This window comes from Phasianus colchicus, chromosome 11 (genome assembly GCF_987193195.1).
Source record: "Phasianus colchicus chromosome 11, bPhaCol1.hap1.1, whole genome shotgun sequence".
Classification (NCBI taxonomy): Eukaryota; Metazoa; Chordata; class Aves; order Galliformes; family Phasianidae; genus Phasianus; species Phasianus colchicus.
The window spans coordinates 367099-387444 of NC_143446.1; the positions used below are offsets into that span (position 1 = coordinate 367099).

At 56.2% G+C, this 20346-nt stretch overlaps 1 protein-coding gene and 1 long non-coding RNA gene across 7 annotated transcripts; one reads left to right on the forward strand and one right to left on the reverse strand.

The window, feature by feature from the left end:
• Positions 1 to 78: 78 nt before the first annotated feature.
• Positions 79 to 8057, forward strand: LOC149916331 (uncharacterized). Its single transcript, XR_016469960.1, has 3 exons — positions 79 to 1068; positions 5814 to 6275; positions 7967 to 8057. It is a non-coding gene; the product is annotated as an uncharacterized LOC149916331 (long non-coding RNA).
• Positions 7413 to 20022, reverse strand: LOC149916332 (uncharacterized). Of its 6 annotated transcripts, none has more exons than XM_090147840.1 (16): positions 19401 to 20022; positions 16199 to 16324; positions 14224 to 14447; positions 13578 to 14082; positions 13030 to 13495; positions 12455 to 12516; positions 11747 to 11900; positions 11239 to 11495; positions 10834 to 10904; positions 10403 to 10482; positions 10169 to 10280; positions 9680 to 9803; positions 8969 to 9106; positions 8507 to 8649; positions 8177 to 8302; positions 7413 to 8067 (listed from the first exon to the last, which is right to left on the reverse strand). In XM_090147840.1, exons 5-16 carry the CDS (start codon positions 13106 to 13108, stop codon positions 7947 to 7949), a joined length of 1467 nt encoding a protein of 488 aa, XP_090003966.1. In that variant the 5' UTR covers positions 13109 to 13495; positions 13578 to 14082; positions 14224 to 14447; positions 16199 to 16324; positions 19401 to 20022; the 3' UTR covers positions 7413 to 7946. The 6 variants fall into 6 exon arrangements, with proteins under 6 accessions (XP_090003966.1, XP_090003965.1, XP_090003964.1 ...); XM_090147839.1 differs by having other exon boundaries at positions 16199 to 16327; XM_090147838.1 differs by lacking the exon at positions 19401 to 20022 and having other exon boundaries at positions 13030 to 13474; positions 16199 to 16906.
• Positions 20023 to 20346: the final 324 nt, after the last annotated feature.

Consider the following 20346-nt stretch of genomic DNA (forward strand, 5'->3'; position numbering starts at 1 on the left):
GCTGCCCTCGCGATGCCTGCCGTCGTGCGCCCGCTCCGCTTCCGGGGCCTCGGCTGCGGCTGCGGGAGGAGCGCGGGGACGTGGGGGACCTCAGCGAGGCCGGGCCCGCCCCGCCCCGCTCCGCCCCGCCCCGCTCCGTGCGGGCCTTGCTGGAGAGCGGCGAGCGCGGGCTGGCGGCCGCCGGCAGGTGGGGGAGCGGGGCGTCCGGGCGGGCGGCGCGGCCCGGCGGTGGCGTGGGGAACCCGCTGGAGACGAGCGGCTCCGGGGCACCTTGGCGTCCCGCTGCAGGCGGCGGTCGCGGTGCCGGCCCGAGGCCGGCGCTGTGCGGGGCGGGGCTGAGCGCGGGGCGATCAGCTGCTGCTGCTGCTGCTGCTGCTGCTGCTGCTGCTGCTGATGCTCGGCCGGCTTCTCGGCCGCCTGCGCAGGGCGCTGCTGGCTCGCGTTCAGCCGAGCGTCGGCCCGCAGCTCCGGATCCTTTTCCTCCACGCGGCCTTCCGGCCGCTCTGCCCCAAGCCCGCAGCGATGCCTGGGGTCGTTGTGACCAAAGTGCGGGACCCGGCGTGTGGTGGTGTCGAACCTCGTGCCGTTGGCATCAGCCGTCGATCGGCCTGACCGGAGCCCTCTGCAGGGTCTTTGGAATCCTTAGGCAGATTATAGGCGGATGGCGTAGCTGAGGGGCGATGGGAGACAGGGAGGGGAGCATCCTGCCGTGCCACCGGCAGCCCGGGGACCACGTGCTGTGGGTGCCGGCACGAAGCTCCTCCATCCGTCAGCACGGGAGCTGCGGTTCTGGCTGCAGCGGCAGGAACTCAGCGCAGCCCTGCAGAGAGCGGTCCGGCAGCACGAGAAGAAGATGACGGCTGTGGAGTGCGAGAGCCTCAGCAGCGTCTGCAGCCCGCGAGGAGCTGAGCGGGGCTGGGAAGAGGAAGCTGTGGGAGTCCTGGGGAGGGACTCCCAGAATAGCAGCGTGAGTGGCAGGATCAGCTGCTTCCTCCTGACACCGTTTCCTTTGAGAAGCCAGTCCCCATTGTCACATCTGTGGGGTTGCACAGAACGCACAGGCATGTGGTAAGTTTAGGTTGGATATCAGGACAAACTTCTAAACAGTAAGGGTTGTTGAGCACTGGAATGGGCTCCCTGGGGAGGTGGTTGAGTCACCATCCCCAAACATGTTTAAAAACTGTTTGGATGTGGTGCTCCAGGACATGATTTAGAGGAGGGTTGTTAGAGTTGGGGTACTTTGCTCAGGTCATGGTTGGACTCGATGCTCTTGAAGGTCTTTTCCAACGTGAGCGATTCTGTGATTCTGCAGGGACACAGTGTGTTGGACTGCTGTTTGTTGCAGAGCACCAGCACAGGGCAGGACTGGGGACTGGGAAGATCACAGAAGATCGCAGAAACGCCAAGGTTAGAGAAGACCTGTAAGATCATCCAGTCCAACCGTCCACCTATTACCAATAGTTCTCACTAAACCATATCCCTCAACACGAAATCCAAACATTCCTTGAACACCTCCAGGGTCGGTGACTCCACCACCTCCGTGGGCAGCCCATTCCACTGCCTGACCACTCTTTGAGAGAAGTAGTATTTCCTAACGTCCAGCGTAAATCTCCCCTGGTGCAGCTTGAAGCCATTCCCTCTAGTTCTGTCACCAGTTACATGAGAGGAGAGGCCAACACCCAGCTCACTACAACCTCACTTCAGGTAGTTATAGAGAGCAATAAGGTCTGCCCTGGGCCTCCTCTTCTCCACACTAGCTGCTAATGGATCGCTCCATTAATGCAAAATTGCTGTAATTAAGAGCAGGTAAATGCTCCTGCACAAGACTGGGCACTGAGACCTTTGTGTCTGTCAGTGATTCTCCAGCACGTTCTGTGTTAGCTGCACGGGGCTGCTTTCCTTTCTAGGGCCTGGGAACAGATGACAGCACTCTGATCAGAGTGATGGTGTCCTGCTCCGAAAAAGGATCTTTTTAGATCTGCTCTTCTTACCTGTATCCTCTCTTCTGTTCTGCCCTCTTTCTTCTCCCCTCTTGTTCATCACATTTCTCCCCCTTACAAGCTCCTCTCTTCCCTTTTTCCTTTGTTCTGCTCAATCTTTTCTCTCCTCTCCTTCTCTCCTCTCCTCTCCTCTTTGTTGGCAAGAGGGCTCCGAGCTCCCTTGCTGGTGCGGAGAGGCTCAGACTCCCTTGCTGGTGCAGAAGGAACGATGAAGGACCTTTACTGAAGATGCTTACAACCTTTTATACCCGTGCAACAGCAACTTACATGTAGGAAGCAGGAGCCTCGTGTGTGTTTACGTCTGGCTCAAGTTACTGCTAAGTTTCTTTACTCATTAGCAAGATAATGACTTTCTTTATCCCACATCTCCCCCTTCGCTATTAAGAGAAAAAGAAGCACGGTTCAAAAACAATCCTAAAAGTAGCTAAACTAAAATTAATACACTGAACAAGGATGGGTTCTGTAGAGTACAAACAGCAGTCCATATTAACCAGTTCCAACGATTCCAATTCTTATGATTCCTTGGTGACACAGTTGACAAAGTGCGTCTTGTCGCTGTGAGTCCAAACCACTGATGAAAGTGCTGTGGTCATGTTACAGCAGATGATGAGACAGATGGCCAGAGCCCCCAGATTCGCATGAGCACCCACTGGACACCCCAGGACTCCTCTGGGACATCCCCAGACCCTTCTGGATGACTCCAGGACCACTCAGACCCACATGAGAACTCCCTGGACCCTACCAGACCCTGCTGGGCCATTTCCAGATCAGCCCAGGGACTCCTCAGAGCTCTTGGGCCCATAGTGGGAACTTCCAGATCCTTCCATGGTGCCACAGGACCAACCCGGGGACTCCCTGGACATCCCAAGGTCACAGAATCACAGAATCACAGAATCGTAGGGGTTGGAAGGGACCTCCAGAGATCATCGAGTCCAACCCCCCTGCCAAAGCAGGATCCCTACACCAGGTCCCTCTGGGATATCTCCAGACTCTTCTGGTTGAGTCCAGAAGAGCCCCCTGGAGCCCCCAAACCTCTCTAGGATGTCTCATGCAGATCCTTCTGCATGATTCCAAGTGGGGATAAGAGGGGATAAAGGAGGGTGTGGGTGGGGTGAGAAAGGGGTCAGTGGGACTTTTTTGGGCTGGAAAGGGGGGTTGTGTGGAATCTAGGGGGGGAAGGTGTGAGTGAGTGGGACTGCTGTGGGGTGGAAAGGGGTTCTGGTGATGGAGGGAGGGATGGAAGGGAAAAACTGGGGAGTTGTGGGGAGCTTCTATAGAGTGTAAAAGAAATAATTAAAAATATATATATATTAAAAAAAAAATAGGAGGACCCTGGGAACTACAGGCCAGTGAATTCTCACCTCTGTGCCTGGGAAGATCATGGAACAGATCATCCTGGATGACATGCTTGATCACATGAGGAAAGGGCGTGTGATCCGTGACAGCCAGCACGGCTTCACCAGAGGAAGGTCATGCTTGACTAATCTGGTGGCCTTTTATGATGGAGTGACGGCATCGGTGGACAAGGGAAAAGCGACCGATGTCATTTACCTGGACTTGAGCAAGGCCTTTGACATGGTCCCCCACCACATCCTTATCTCCAAACTGGAGGGTTGTGGATTTGATGGGTGGACCACTCAATAGATAAGAAACTGGTTGAAAGGCCGCAGAGAGAGGGTGGTCATCAATGCCTCCATGTCCAGGTGAGGCTGGTAATGAGTGGCTTCCCCCAGGGGTCTGTCTTGGGACCGGTGCTCTTTAACATCTTTATCAATGACATCGATGACGGAATCGAGTGCACCCTCAGCAAGTTTGCTGACGACACCAAGCTGAGTGGTGTGGTTGACACGGTTGAAGGAAGGGATGCCATTCAGAGGGACCTCGAGAGGCTAGAAAGGTGGGCCTGGGTGAACCTGATGAGGTTCAACACAGCAAAGTGCAGAGTTTTGCACTTGGGCCGGAGGAATCCCAGGCATCCCTACAGACTGGAAGGAGCGGTCCTTGAGAGCAGCCCTGTGGAGAAGGACCTGGGGGTCTTGATGGATGAATTAACATGAGCCAGCAGTGTGCCCTTGTGGCTCGGAAGGCAAATGGTATCCTGGGCTCCATCAGAAGAGGGGTGGCCAGCAGGGACAGGGAGGTGATTGTTCTTGGTTGTTCCCCTCTTGTGAGGCCCCATCTGGAATACTGCGTCCAAGTGTGGAGCCCCCAGTACAAGAAAGACAGGGAGCTGTTGGAGAGGGTCCAGAGGAGGGCCACGAAGATGATCAGGGGACTGGAGCACCTCCCCTGTGAAAACAGGCTGAGGGAGTTGGGCTTGTTCAACCTGGAGAAAAGAAGGCTGAGGAGTGACCTCATTGCAGCATTTCAGTACCTAAAAGGAGCCTAAAACAGGAGGGGAATCAAGTCTTTGAAAGGGTTGATGACTGCAGGACGAGGGGAAATAGTTTGAAGTTGAGGGAGGGGAGATTTAGGTTGGACGTTGGGGAAATTCTTTACAGAGAGAGTGGTGAGGTGCTGGAACAGCTGCCCAGAGAGGTTGTGGATGCCCTGTCCATCCCTGGAGGTGTTCAAGGCCAGATTGGATGGGGCCCTGGGCAGCCTGGCCTAGCATTAAACAGGGAGATTGGTGGCCCTGCATGTGGCAGGGGGGTTGGAGATTTGTGATCCTTGAAGTTCCTTCCAACCCTGGCCATTCTGTGATTCTGTGATTCTGTGATTCTGTAAAGGGGGTCTAGGGCAGAGAGTGGGGGTTGTGGGGGGATGACTGGGGGGAGGAGAATGAAGCTTCCATGAGTGGAAAGGGGGCCTGGGGGAAGGAGGGAGGGGAGAGCTGGTGGTTGTGGGGGGCTACTATGGGACATAAGGGGGGTCCTGTTAGGGAATATTGGGGGTCAAAATGGGGGAATGGACTCTAGAGGTCAGGAAGGAGGGCATGGGGGGTACAGGGGACTCTATGGATCAGAAAATGGGGTCAGGAAGGAGGGGGGCAAACTGAGGGGACTGGGGGATGGTAGGAGACTATGGTTCAGAATAGGGGAATTAGAGTGGGGGTATTTGGGGGGACAGGGAATTCTGGAGGTCAGGTAGAGGGGACTGGGGGGGGGGGATGAATCTGCGGGACAAAATGGGAAGACGTACGGGGGGGGCGGGAAAGGGGACACAAGGGATCAGAGTGGGGGACTGAGGAAGGAACGGGATGGGAGGGGGCCAGGCATGGGACCCTGGGGGTCAGAATGGGGAACAGGGGCAGACACTGGTGGAGGAACAACTGGGGAGGGGTGGACGAGGACTCCATCGATGAGAATGGGGGAATTGGAGGTGGGGACAGGGGGGAGAGTGGAACCCCAGGGGTCAGACTGAGGGACTCCAGGGGTTGTAGGCGACCCGTGGTGGAGGTGGGGGGAAGGCAGTGAAATACCCTGGGTGGGGGACGGGTGGCACGGGGCCTGAAGCCTGAGTGGGGCTCGAAGGGCAGTGGGGGGCGAAGAAGACCGGGAGAGTGGGGGGACGGAGAGCCCTCAGGGATCTCCTGGGGAGGTGGGAGAGCGACTCGGGGGAGGGCAGAGCTCCAAGGATGGGATGCAACAGGCAGGCATCAAGATACTCCCCTCGATCCTCCTTCCAAGCGTCTCTCTATGCAATTATCTGGATATTTCCAACCATACAAACACCATAATCCTCAAAGGAAGAGGAGGGATTGATGTGGGGTGCTCTGTTCGGCAGCAGGGATTAGCACATCGGTTTAAGAACCAACGTGTGAGTTTAGCAAAAGGAACCCATGAGTGATAGTTCCGAAACTTTCCGTTTCAGCTTCAGGGGGAGAACAGCCTCGTTTCTCCTCCGGAACTTCGCACGGGGACACAAATGAACGCTTCTCCCTTCTGCCTCGATGACTGTGCCTCGCAAGAAGCCTCGATCGCCGAGGTTCGCTGCTTCGGAGCTGTTCCAGCCAGAACCGCAGCGACCGACCGCGAGGTACGGGGGTTTTCGCTCGGTCCCCTCACCCAGGGATCCCCGAGACAACAGAGCGGCCGGGCAGCTCTGGCGAGAGCGGCTGACGCGGCGGGGACGTCGCCAGGGCAACGGCTCTGCATCCGCGCCCCCGCCGAGAAGAAGCCTCTGGGAGGGCAGCCTCGCGTCGCTGCCCACCACAGACGGAGAGGAGGAGTCGGGCTGTGAGGATCAGGCGGGCTGTTTCAGCGAGGAGAAACCGTAAGCTGCCCGTACGCGGGACTACACCGCAAGGAGGGTTGCGATCGCTGTCGGTGAGCGGTAAGTGCGGGGGCTCCCGTTAACGAGCCGGCAACGGGGTGAGGGCAGAGCCAGCAGTACCGGCAGCGGGGCGGGGCTGATCAGTCACACCCCATTAGGCTATCGAGTAGTGTTAGTGTGCCCCCAGATGGACCCCTGGGGGACAGCGCTGGTGACCGGCCTCCGCCGGGATGTGGAGCCACTGACAACAACCCTCTGGCTTCCACCATCCAGCCAATTCTCTATCCACTCGAGAGGCTGCTCCTCAAATCCATCTCTCTCCAATTAGAGATAAGGATATGGGGCGGGACCATGTCAAAGGCATCACACAAGCCCAGGTGCATGACATCAGTTGCCCCTCCTTGGACCACCAGTGCCGGCACTCCCAATGTAGAAGGCCACCAGATGGCTCAGGCACGATCTGCCCTTGGTGAAGCTGTGCTGGCTGTCTTGGATCGCGTCCTCATCTCACATGTGTCTGAGCATCTCTTCCAGGAGCATCCACTCCAAGATCTCCTTGCGCTCAGAGCTCTGCCTGGCAACCATCTGCCTTCCTTTCCCCTGTTCTGGATTTCCCTTCCAGCTGTGTTCCCCGTGAAAAGGCAAATGGTTTCTCACTGTACAGCTGTTCCAGTCAAGCTTAATGTGGCCTTCAGACTGCCAGCTCAAATCTTTGTCTCAGTGCTGTCAGAGAGAGAATGTAAATGTTCCCCTTGTGGACGGCAGTGTTGGTTTGAAACTCCCTGCCTACAGTTACAAGCAAATCCACCTTTGCAGAGCTCCTGGCAATACAGTTCCCAGCTGCAGGCAGGAGTGCTCACAAGCCCTCTGGGGAAAGGAGAGGCCTTTCAGAAGCCCTCATGTTCCCTATGCCCCTGCCTGCTCCTCATCCCCACAGAGCTCCCCTGCGGTTCTCCCACGGAATTTCTGTTGCTGGGAGGGAGCTATGGGGATACGAGGGGACACGTCAATTCTTCTGCACAGGAAGTGTGCACGGCCAGCAGAGATGGCTGCCGTCCTGGGAATCCGCTCTTGGAGAGCATCGGCCTACCGGGCCTTGGGAGCAGCTCTTGTTGCCACCCAAACTCCTCTCTCAAAGCACGGCTCCATCACATTAGTTGATGGCAACAGACACGACACCAGCAGACCGACTGGAAATAAGGCCAATTTATTTTTATTGGGAGTACTGCGTCCAGGGCTGGGGCCCCAGTACAAGAAAGACGCAGAGCTTTGGATCGAATCCAGAGGAGGGCCACTAAGATGATCAGAGGGCTGGAGCACCTCTCCTATTGAGAAAGGTGGAGGGAACTGGGCTTGCTTAGTTTGGTGAGGAGAAGGCTCCGGGGAGACCTCATTGTGGCCAATTCTTGAAGGGAGGATATAAAGTGGAGGGGGAACGGCCGTTGACGAGGCTGGATAGTGACAGGACAAGGGGGAATGGTTTTAAACTGTGGAAGGGGGGGCAGAATTTGGTTAGATGTTAGCAGTTCTTCCCGCGGAGGGTGGTGACGTGCTGGAACAGCTTGCCGAGAGGTGGGGGATGCCCCATCCCTGGAGGCGTTCAAGGCCAGGCTGGATATGGCTCTGGGCAGCCCGGCCTGGTGGTCGGCGACCCCGCACATAGCAGGTGGGTTGAAACTAGACGACCTTCAATGCCCTTTTCAACCTAGGCCATTCAATGAGTCTTTGATTCTACGATCTTCCATTCACAGGTGGAAATCTGGACAGCTTCCCAGCCCCCTTGCCGAGAGCTCCACCGCGGTCACCACCGTTGGCTGCACCTTCCCCTCTGGAGCGACGCGAGCATCGAGCACTACGGAGGTGAAAAGAACAGCGCACGGAGCGTTACGGGCTGAGCGCAGGCAAGTAGTGCAGGCTGGGCTCCAGCCCGGCTCTCAGGATCTGCTGCCTGTGGAGCTCACCAGGGGAGCTGCCGCTTCAGCTCCAGCTTCTGCCGGTTTCTTTCCGCTGTGCTGGCAAAAGCCTCTTGCTGATGGAGGTGCGGCTCCAACCTTTGGAGCACCTGAGCCACTCGTGGGGAAAGGAGGCTGCAGCAGGAGGAGAAAGTCATCCCTTGGGCTCTGCTGAGCCCCCCTGCCTCTCCCCTCACCCAGCCCAGCATCCCCGTGCTGCCGCGTGTCCCCACCCTTGCACCCCGCCAGAGTTTTTGGCCGTGCCGTGCCTGTCCCCGAGCTGCAGGGTCACAGCTGCCCGAGTGCCTCAGGCAGCCAGCAGAGCCCGCACACACTTACTCAGCATGCAGTGCCAGCTTGGTCGCTGTTCCCATTTTACTTCCCGGCAGAGGATCCACATCCTTCCTCCACCTCCTCTCCACTTGCTGTCCCCTGGGCTGGGCTGGAGGATGCGGAGCACGCATGCTCTGCCTGGCCATCAGCTGCCAAAGAGGAGACGCTGTCAGCAAAGTGGCTGGGAGCACGGGGCTGTTTCTCAGAAGCCCTCTGTCAAGGGCCCTGCAGCAGGCCCCGGCAAGCAGGAGACTTGGCCCTGCCAGCCCACGGCTGCCCGCCGCCCTTCCCTTCTCCCTGCAGGGCTCTCCCTGCGAGGTGCCAAGCTCTCCTCCCCAGGAGGAGCAGGCCAGCCCCTGCCATGCTGCACGGCGCCTGTCCCACTCCCCACCCCCTCAGTCCTGCTGAGCTCGCAGCCTGGCTCTGAGGATGGCGGCTGTTGCCAGCAGGCTCGATCCCTGACAGTACCTGGGGTGGACGCTGGTCCGCCCCTACGCTCCAGCCTTCCCACGCCGCCCTTTCTGCCCGTGCTTGCTCTACTTGCTGCTGGTGCATGGGCCACGTGCGGTCTACTTCTTTCCACAATGCAGACACTTCCCGGAGCTCCTGCAGAGACACAGCAGCATACAGGATCAGCCTCAGCCCCTGGGACTTTCCTTCAGCTCCACGCTCCTGCTCCTCGCCTCTGGCAGCCGGTCAGCACTGTTTTGTCCCTGAAAGACCAGGGGCCCTAAAGGCAGGACGGGATCCGCAACTTGTAGCAAACGTGGCTCAGAGGTCGTATTCCACTCTCATGGCCCCTGCTCAAAATCAGAGTGCTGTGGCAGGTGGCAGGCCAGGAGGCGAGAAAAGATAGGGAAGGTGTGCAGCACCCTCCATCTACTGAAGAGGAGCTGAAGGAGCGGGTAGAAATGTGAAATGATGGCACCCCAAGGGCTGTGCTCCAGGTCACTGCACACACAGAGGCTTTTGCTTCCCTCCCTGTGGAAGCACTCAAGGCCAGGCTGGGTCAGGCTTAGAGCAACCTGGTCTAGAGACAGGTGTCCCTGCCTACAGCAGGGGATTGGAACTAGGTGGTCTGAGTGGCCCCTTCCAACCCAAACTTCTCTATGATTCTACCATTCTGTCATTTGTGCAGTCTCAAGCAGCACAGTCCCCGTAGCAAGGCAGGGCCGGTACCTGCAGCACCCTCTTAGACTCCTCTGTGGCAGGGAGTGCAGTGCTGGTCTGGGCAGGAGTAGATGCTTCCTTCTGTCCCGCTTTCTTCGTCCCGCGGGAGCTGCCTGCACATGGCGGGAGCGCGCTGCAAACAGACACAAGAGGAGTCTGCAGGAGCCCAGGGCACCTCGGTCTCCCCCCGTGCTCCCACAGCCGTAAAGATGGGCTCCGGTGCAGTGCGGAGAGACCCCTGAAGGGAGAAGAGCTTCTGCCATCAATGGGGATCAGCATTCAGCTCCCCCAGGGATCGGGGGCCAGGGTGGAACATGAAGCTGGTGTGTCTGCCTCGAGCAATTGTGCCGCGTGCTTGCCATCCCTGGAGAGAACGGCTCCCACTGGGACACGTGTGTCAGGAGCCTTTCTGGGTGCTGAGAGCTGGCAGCTCCAAAGGGGAGGCTACTCCTACACGAGCACACGCATCTCCTTCTTCTTTTCGCCCAAGGCTCTCACCTGGCAGAAGGCTCCTTCGCCACGTCTTTCTGCCTTGAGCTTGGCTTGCGCTGCAGCAGCATGGAGGGGGGAAGTGTCTTCCGCCTCTGCAGCAGCCTGCTGGCAGAGCCCCCTGGAACCAAGACAGAAAGAAGTTCTTCAGAGCAGCCCCACGGACACAGCATGTGAACCTGGATCCAGCCACCCGGCACGGGACAGGGCCCACCTCCCTACAGCTGGGACCCGTTCCCTCACCTCTACTCATCTTCCGCTCTACTGCAGCTTTCTTTTCCGCGGCAACCTCTGCTCTGCTCTTTTCCACAGTGAGCTGAAACCTGGAAACAAAGAGTGACAACCCTTGAAGAAGGATGACCTCCTACCCATGCAGCTGTTGGCGGTATTTATCTATGTGCTATGCAAAGCGTGGCATCCTTTTCCTTCCTGGCCATGCCAAACCAGCACACGTAGCCCAAATTCCTCTGCACGTGCAGTCCATTCTCTCTGATGAGAATCGGGACAGCTTGGGCACCAGTAACACAACCATGATTCCCAGGAGCCAGACTTTCCAGGATTTCTACCCAACTGGATGCCGAGCACGGAGACCCAGCAGGGCACGTCTCAGAGGAGGAGGTGGGAAATAAGCCTGTCTCCTGGCCAGCTAAGTGCTGCAGAGGAAATGCGCTCACCTCGGGAACACCCGGATCCCATGGGCGGTGGTCTCTGGCCCGAAGTCAGCAGAATCTTCTGTCCAAAATCTCTGCAAAGGGACACAGACCTGCTGGAGGCTTGCCAAGGCCATTTTTTCATGGCTCTTCTTGACAGGAAGCAAGCCTGGCTCCCATGCCAAGAGAAAGCTGCTCTCCACCAAAGCCTCTTCCGTGAACATCAGAGCTTTGTTCTGCTCTGAAGGAGCAGGATGGCCAAATAGAGAGGCTGTGCAAGAGCACTGCCAGGCTTTCTGCAGGGGCAGAGATCCAGGAAATCTCTTTGCCAGTGGAGAAAGCCGTGGGGACAAGCATTGGACTGGCGTGCCACATCCAGGCTGGCCAGCAGTGATCTGATGGCGCACCCTCAAAACCTCCTCAACTTACAGTGCGGAACAGAGAAAGGACGGTGGCATTGCTTTCCAGCGTTGCAATGCAGCTGCAGAAGAACCTCATGAGGAGGAAGTCGTCTTGGCACGTCATAACACCGATGTTCTTAAAGACAAATGAGACGGGCTCCCTGTTCCTCAGGAGGTGACAGTATAAGAGCACGCTCTCTCGCACGCAGCGCAGCACCACGTTCAGCGGGACGCCGGAGGCTCGCGAGAGCTGCCGGTAGTTGAGCGACTCAATCTTGACATCGTCTGCAAGGAGAAGGCACAGCCTCACTGCCACAGCAAGCCACATTCCCATGCAACATGATCGTGACCAAATCCCATAGAAAAGGTCTTTCGGAGAAACAGCTCTTGAGCTGTGGTTCCTTCGGGACGAACTCACGCTGTACCCCGAGCTTTGCAGACAATTCTCTGCTGCTCCCGGCCATTTCCAGAGAGCAGGGATAACACACCCAGCCAGACGTGGGACAGGAAGGGGAAGGTGGCTGCTGCCTTCTCACCAGGGATGATGTCGTTGGGAGACTGGAGGTCCTGCAGCCACAGCACCCCGATGTCCAGCTGGAAGACAGGCCTTAGCACCGAAACTGCCTCTTCTTTGCTGTGGAATTGCTCTCGGACCCCAGCAAAGACCCCGAGCCCCGGAACCAGGACTCCCTGCACGGGGAAAAGACAGAAAGGCTGACGAGTGTGTACTTTAGGGGCGGCAAAAGCCACAAACATCAAGAGCATGGGGTCACTGCTCTCCGCCCTCCCCACTCCTGATGGACAGCAGGGTGAGATGGGGCTCTCCGGAAAGCTTTGGAAAAATCTGTGATCCCTGCAAGACAGTCACCTTCGCATAGTATTTCCCAACATCCTTTGGCTAGAGAAGAGCCCGGGCATTTACAGCACAGGGCTTAAGCCTGGGACTTATTCCCAAGGACATCCTTGGCATAGGGCCAGAAAAAATCCCCCACCCATTTCTCCCTTGGCTCTCCCCGTTCTGATCACAGGGCAGAGCAAAGCCCCTGCGTGTGCCAAACGTTTGCTCAGGGCAGCTCTGGCCTTGGGTTTCCCTCCCAGTTGGCCAACAGGCTGCTCTGGGCACTCGGCTTGGGCTCAGCGTGCTGCTCAGTGTGGTGCTCAGGGAGGGACTGCTCTGTGAGGCCCACACTCTTGGCGGGACTGAACCTCTCTCGAGGGCAAGGGCCACCAGCATACCAGCCCACCTTGTCCAGCTTCATCTGTTCCAGGATGTAATCAGACACGGCATCCCAGACCGCCACAATCTCTGCAAAGGAAAGAAAAGACACGTCATGCTCCAGGACAGCCTCTTCACAACTGCTTGGCAAGCTCCTCACACAGACAGTGATGGATACAGGCACACGCACACACCCCAGAAAAGCACCGCCATGGCTAGCGGAGCTGGGCTTTGCTCTGATTTCAGCCTTACTCAGGGCCCCGAGGGGAAACGGGGACATAGGAAACCTGTGGGACACAGGATGCCTTTCCTCCCAGAGCAGGAACCTACGGAAACACCTGTAGGTGTGTTCTCCCAGGGAAACCTGGTCTTGGACTGCCCTATCACAGGGGACTGAGCATGCCTAAAGGAACCTGGGGGCTCTGGGCAGCTCTACTATTGGGACCTGGCTGCCACGTGGTCCCCAGAAGAGCTGGACCCTTGGGCAGGGCTCTTGCAGCAGCCCCCAGCCATGCCCAGCCAAGCACAGAGAGCAGGAGCTGAGGCTTTGGACAGCTAACAGCCCCGTGCGATGCCTTGGGAAGGGAGTCCGGAAAGCCTTACCTTTGGTAGAGAGTTCCAGCAGCGTTGGGAACGTGTAGACCAGCTCCGAGCTGAGGCTCACAGTCCAACAGCCTTCCATGTCGCTGGCCGACAGCCCTCAGCTCAGAACTAAGGATGCCCTCCACAAACAAGGCTCCTCAACCAACCAACAATTCTCCGCAAAGTGCCCCTGCTCCTCCACGTGTCAACAAAGGTCACCCAGTGCAGCCTTGCTGCCCCTGAGCCAACTCCTGACCGCAGAAGGACAGAGCCCCTGAGCAGTGCTGCAGCAGCGCCCAGGCCTTGCAGGGAAGTGCTGGCACTGATGCTGCCCTGTGGAAGATCTCCTTGTGATGCAGCGCATCGCATTGTGACATCAGCCCGGGTCACCTGGAGCTCTGTTGGGTCACTGGCACGGAGAGGAGATCTCCTCTTCCAGGAGGAGTTCCAGTTAACTTACTGAATTCTGTTATGAAAGAACGCAAGCCTAACTTTAATGGCTTAGTAAGAGAAGTTGTTTCACGTCTGCTTAATAAACAAAACCTTTGCGTTCACAGGCACACACACACCTCACAAGGTTGAAATATCATTATTGACAGTCACCGTGGTTTACTCGGCAAATGGCACGAGAACTTGCCACGTGTCATACAGGCTGAAGCTGGTGAGCTGCTGGCGACGCACAACGATGATGACACTGCATCACGGCTGTGCCACGCTGATGTCACATGTGGTCTCCTCTGGTGGTGGCACAGAGTTCACCACCGTGTGTGTCCCCGTCCTCGTGGCAGACAATGATGGGCACCAGAGGGCTCCAGTGTCACTGAGTCCGGCTGTAGGCAGGCCTGGAGGGGTGACAAAGGACAGCAAGAGGCTCAGAGACAGCACGGTGACAACGCGGGGCCACCAGTGCCTACCTCTGTGTGGTGATCACAGCACAGGGAATAATGTCATCCAAGGGATGGTGACACACGAGTGATGGCGACACCGGATGACGGTAACAACAGTGACAGCCAGGGATGGGGACACTGCATCACGGCTGTTCCACATCGAGGTCACCCTGTGTCACGGTGTTACCTGAAGACAGTGACACTCGATGACACCCAATGGCATCCAGTGAAGGTGATACCCAACGATGGTGACACCACCAACCCCATGTCACACCCCACGTGTCCCCCAACTGTCCCCAGCCCCCCTCCCTGTACCCCTCCTCGTCACCTCTTCAATGAGGATGGCACCGCGCTGCAGTTGTGCCACCATGGCAGGGGGGACAGCTTGGGACAGTCATGGACAGCCAGGGTGACAGCGACACCAGGCTCCAGGAGCTGTAGGACGCTGATGGGGCTCTCGAGGTAGACGGGTTGGTACGGCCCCAGATTCCATGGTTACAGTGACAGTGTGGACTTCGGGACAGGCGGTTGTCCCGGTGCTGGCATCCGGTGCTGGGACCGGGGGGGGGGGGGGGGCAGACAGGTGGACCCTGGGGGTCAAAACGGGGGAGGCACAGAGGGGAGGGGTGGGCACCTTCGGCCCACGGAGCCGAGCGCGTTCCACCGCCGCCTCCTCCTCTCCCTCCCTCCCTCCGCCGCTCGGGCGCGTAGCGCTTCCCCACGCCGCTCTTCCTTCCCTCCACCCCCTGCCGCTCCTCCCTTTTCTCCCCCCGGCCCCCTCCGGGCCCCGTCCTCCCTCCCCACCGGCTCCGCTCCCTCCCCCGGCTCCCGGGGGTCTAGCCGAGCTGCCCTCCCTGAACCTTCACCGCCCCTACCCGGCACCGCGCCCCTTTCCCCGGGCCGTGCCGGGGATTACGCGCAAATCGCCTCGGCCTTAACCCTGTTTGCGGCCGCTCGGGCTGTCGGGGAGCTCCCGGGGTGTGCGGACGGCCCTTCTCCGTTGCCCCGGACCGGACCGGACCGGACCGGCGACCCCCGGCCCTCATCGAGCGACCTTCGAGCTCGGCGCCCCCTAGACTCGCAGGAGGGGCCCGAGGGGGTGAGAACATAAAGGGCAGCCCTACTGAGCAGCCCCTTGCCCCCGCTGGGGGATCTGGGCTCAGCAGCTGGTCCCGCGTATAGGGCGAGCACTGCGATGTAGTCCTTCGAGGCATGGGTCGGGACGCGATCCGTGGCTGGGACGTGGGCTGGGACATGGGCCCTGCGTTAAATGCAGAGCAGAGATGGACACCGTGTGCATCCGTTCATGGGGGCACCCACGCCTTAAGGAGCAGCACATTTCTCTGCCCTCCACCAAGCCTTTTATTGACACACTGAGTGTTTACTTGGAGGCTTCTCAGTTTACGAGTTACCAGCATACCCTTGAACCAGCATACCAGCCAACGTCTCATGGCTCTTCAAGTGGAGCTCATGTCTCCTACAAACTCAACCCTTTCACTGATTGTTTTTTTCCTCTTGCTGTACAACAGCAGGGTATGTGAAAGAGCAGAATTTCAGAGGAGATAGGAAACAAAGCTCCATCACCACGTGAAGCCACGCTGTTCTTTTCTCCAGCATTGCTGTGTTGCTTTCGTTCCAGCCTGCCCTTTTGAGTTCACAGCTGCCAGGTTTGATCACAGAAAGTAATCACTGGGTTGTCTACTTGGTAAGTGCAAACATCAGGAAAGCAGTTGGAATTCACAAGAATAGAAGAAAGGAAACTGCATTGCTAATATTTAAAGATATAGTCATTTTCTTTGTGGTTTTAGGCTTTCATACAGAGCATTAGGATACTGCAAACTGAGGGTAGTTTGCAAGAAGTAGCAATTTTTGCCTCTCCTGCCCTCCCTCTCAGTAAAAAGGTGAAGTACCTTCTGTATTTTACTAAGCCTACTAAGTTAAAGTGGTGCACCACTAACTCAAGCCCAAAGAAGTGCTGCAGTGGTATAGCTCATCGGGAGACTGAAACTGCTGCAGCTCTTCCAGCAATAGAAAAAAAGAACTATTTTTGTTGACCGTGAGTTTATGAGTGGTCTGTTGTTGAATTGCTTTTGTTGAAGGGTTGTAACCTCAGAAGGGAGCAAGCCAGATGACTGACAGCAGGTTACTTTTTTGATGATGGTGAGAAATTGCATGTGGTTGTCCGAGGATGTTTGGTCTCCTTCCCTTTACCCCCAGGTGAGAGATACTGCTAAGGAATACCATCCTACAAAAGCCTGTAGACTAAGAATTGGTGTCAGAGTCATATTAGCTCCCCTACTTACCACGTGATGCACTGGATAATCACACGACTGCTGTTCTGTATCCTTTGACATCATCCAGCCTCTGTAGCCATGGCCATGCTTTGTGGCAGAAGTGGTCTGCTATTAAATATTTGTCATCCTTGCACCCTGCTGAACCACAAAAGCCAAAAACAAGAAACAAGACTCTTATTTAAGCTACTTCTTCAGCTCCAGCCCTATACATATTCTACTACCTTAAAGTTCAAACCGGTTCTTGGTGTCCCTTTTGCCCCATTTTTTATTTCATATGCCTTAAATCTTGCAGCTGTGACTAGATAGATAGACAATTTTGTTCACCTCATTTCATCCCCTGGAGTTCAAAACTTAGTTTCCATTAGTGGAAAGCTAGTATAGGCCCCTGAAGACTACAACAACCTACTTAAGCTTAAGGTATGTTTCAAGGTCGTGTTGGATAAGGAGGAAAGAAATCAGCTCCTACTAGCTAATGAAAACTGCAATGTCATTTCAGATCAGGCCTGCCAGTTTGGGCTCCAAGATGCCAAATTTGTTTTTTCACTTCTTTTTGTTCAGGGGATAGATTCAAACCTGCTGACAAGCCTGCCCTTAGTGATTTCCCCTCATGTGAGCTTTGCTCACCCTATCTGAGAGCCCCATTTTACAGAGACCAAGGTCTGTGCACTGCTTGACAGAACTAACTGAAAATCACAGGCCAAGTACTCCTCTAAAAAAAATGTAATTCTGTCAAAGCAGACATGGAATTTGAGGACAGGTGTCAAAACCACAGGATTATTTATTTATTTGTTTGTTTATTTTTAGGGGCATGCTGCTGTGTTTGCAGAGGGGCAAGAGAACTGAAGGCAAGGGAACTTAAGTTGAGGAGGTGCTGCCCACTAAAAGAAACCATGGCACCTGTCCCCTGAAGGAAGGGGGTGGTGGTCTGGGAGGAAACCTTCCAGAGGTCTACGGTTGAACCAGATGATATTCATGGCCTTTTCCTGCCTTAACGATTCTGTGAGTCCATAATTCAGAGAGCAATCTTCACAGCTGGCCTGGGAGCAGGAAGTGAGCATACAGCTGGTCTGCCAAACTGCATCAAAACATCTCCATGAGGGGAGATGGAGTTTGTTTCATTTCATCCTGGTTTTTTGACTTCGTTCCAAGTTGTGTTTTTGTGTGTTGTTTTTATTTTCTTTTCCTTCAAGTTTTTCCACTTAGTCTAGACGTTTGGGTTTGAATTTCTCAGTAGTCCGCTGTATACGCTGCGTTCAAAGATGTCTCATATCCTTCTGTCTCTTCTGTTCCCTGCCCTTAATGACTCAGTGAGAACTGGATCAACAGAGTGAATGCTTCATTATTGACTTTTTTTTTTTTTTTTTTTTTAAACATGAAACGCATTGAAAATAGTAACACATGCCTGCCTTCTCTAAGCAAAATATTTTGGCTGTGTTGGACACGCTGAAACATACAGATTTTGAATTCAATGCAAATGTTTTGTTTAGACATTGACAACAAAACCCCCATCTCTTGAAGTACTTCCATTCTTCATGGAAAACAAACAAACAAACAAACAAAACAACAAAAAAGCCTTTCCATTGAAGAACTTGCCATTTTCTTTCCCTAAATTGAGGCAGGAAGACCTTAAAACAATGATTTTTCTTCATATTTTTTTTTCCAGCATTGCCTTCAGCATGTACCATATAAAGAATATATGCTAATGTTCATCAACTGATGCTAGCATCAAATTTCCTTCTTTTCTTGGCACATAATACGCACGCCTACTTTGAGTAAATTCTTCAAGGAAATGTTGCTCATTCTCCTCATAGTAGATATGCCAGTTGGATTCTTTTCTGTTAAGTAATTTTGGATGACATCCAAAGGTAAGGTTTGATCAACGGGGTAACTGGGTAGTCCCTGCCAGACAGATAGGTGGTAACAACCCACAGGAAATGGATTACAAGCAGAGAAAAAAGCACTTAGTTTTCAACCCTTCAGATAGAGCCAAAGTAACACAATGGGTTAAGGAACACATTTAAAACTAAAGGTATGTTTTATTATTGGCCAAATCCTGATACCTGTCTTGAAGCCCGCTCCTTTCTCTTTGTGAGGGCATTCAGACAAAATGCTGTAGAAGTTCTGGATTTCTCCCACTTCACAGTGTCTGTTGCTTGGGAATATTTCGTGCAAGGAACCTGAAAAAATGCTTTCGCCCACACTTTCTTCACAGGCTTTTTCCACCTTGTGCTTTTTCTTGTCGTTATTATTCCTCTTGTTACTGTAATTGCTGCTTCTGTATGTATCTGTACAAGACAGGATGCTTTTAAACAGTTCCCCACTGTTTTCAGTGTCACAAGGTGGAAGTTATTAATGCAGCTGGCAGGAATGTGTCTGTTGCCTTAGGGAAGGGCTGCAGGAAGCAAGAAATTGCAGTGAGAAGAAAGCCCTGCCCTCAGAAAAGAATTTTAGTGAAGGACCAGCAGAGGTATGGAGGGACAACCCACCTGCCACTTCATTGCCTTCTTCTTGTTTTACTTTCCCTTCTCAGTATTTTTTCTCAGATGTTAGCATCTCCTACTTTCTTTGTTGTTCTACTGACTTGATTCGGAGATATCTAGCAGGAGGTTGATGTGTTTCTCATTCAGTATTGTCAGGGCATTAGGAAAAGTATTAACAGCAGGTTGTGTGTTTATGGCCTCAAGTTGTGCCAGGAAGATTCAGATTGGACATTAGGAAAAATTTCTTCTTCAAAGGTGTGGCTAGATGCTGAAATGGGCTGCCCAAAGAGATGGTGGAGTCACCTTCCCAGGAGGTGTTCAGAAAACATTTAGATGTCGTACTGAGGGACATGGTTTAGTGGGGAAATATTGGTGGTAGGTGGATGGTTGGACTGGATGATTTTGAAGGTCTTTTCCAACCTTGGTGATTTGATGATTTGATGATGATGAAGAGGACTACAGTGATCAGAAGGGGGAAAAAGGGGAGGGGAGGCGCAACCCCGGGGGTCACACAGAGCGACGGGGGAGGTTGTGGGCGACCAGTGGCGGGGGGAGGGGAGGAGGGCAGTGAAATACACGGGGCGGGGGAGGCGGGGAGACACAGGGCAGCTGCCCCCGCCGAGCGGAAGCCCCGAGCGCCACAGAGACCCCGCGGGGCCAACGCAGAGCGGCACGTGGCCCCCAGCCCCCTTAACCCCGGCCCCGCCCCGGTGCCCCCCCCGAACACCCACCTGTAGAAGCTGAGGCGGCGCTCGGAGCCCCGGGGTGCGCCGCCCCACTTCCGCACGGCCGCCTCCTCCTCGGGTCGCGGGGCTGGTGACGTCACCCAGCGGGGACGGCGCGGCGCACGCGCTGAGGCGCTGTCGCCATGGGGACGCCATCACGCATGCGCTGTCGCCGGGGGGGCGGCTTTACGCGCTGCAATGAGGGAGGGCGCGCCGTCTCCACGGCATCAGATGGAAAACGGCGCTTGGAGACTGCAGCTGCGGGGCAGCAGCTCAGCACAGCGCTGCCGATGACTGGAGCCGAGCGAGAAGCGGACTCCGCTGGGCCGGACTCCGTGCCGGGCTCGAACGCGCCTCGATCCGCGCGATCGCTCCCTCTCTTCCGGGGCTGCCCGGCTCAGCCAGGAGCCGCTCCCGGACACCGGGCGGGTCCCGCCTCTCGCGGTCAGCCGCCGCTTCTCGCAGCCCGGCAGCGCCTCGCCGCAACGACGGAGGACGGCTCGGTTCCCCCTCCGAGGACAGCCGGATTCTGACGGGGGACGGACGGGGCCGGCGGCGGTGCCCCCGCGCCGCCTTCCCCCGACCGCGCGGCGTCCCCGAGGGCGGCGGCGGGGCAGCGGAGCGGCGGAGCGCCGCTTTCCCCGCACGGAGCCCCGCGGCTCCTCCATCCCGCCGGCGCCATCGGCATCACCATGGCGGCGGCCCCGCGTCCGCAGCCGCCATTGGCGGAGAGCCCGCGCTCGGCCCCGCCTCCTCCGCTCTGCCATTGGTCGGTGCGCCGAACGGGGCGGGCGCTCCGCGCGGGGTCCTTTCTGTCCGCGGGCGCGCCGTCATTGCGACATCACCGCGCGCGTCCCCGTGGCCCCAGCCCGGCTGCCCTCGCGATGCCTGCCGTCGTGCGCCCGCTCCGCTTCCGGGGCCTCGGCTGCGGCTGCGGGAGGAGCGCGGGGAC

Coding starts and splice junctions, on each gene's coding strand:
- LOC149916332 (XM_090147840.1), bottom strand. CDS start 13,108: ATGGAAGGCTGTTGGACTGTGAGCCTCAGCTCGGAGCTGGTCTACACG. Junction 9,804..10,168: donor GCGAAGGAGCCTTCTGCCAG/GTGAGAGCCTTG, acceptor GTCTGTTTGCAG/CGCGCTCCCGCCATGTGCAG. Junction 8,650..8,968: donor CGGACCAGCGTCCACCCCAG/GTACTGTCAGGG, acceptor CCTCTTTGGCAG/CTGATGGCCAGGCAGAGCAT.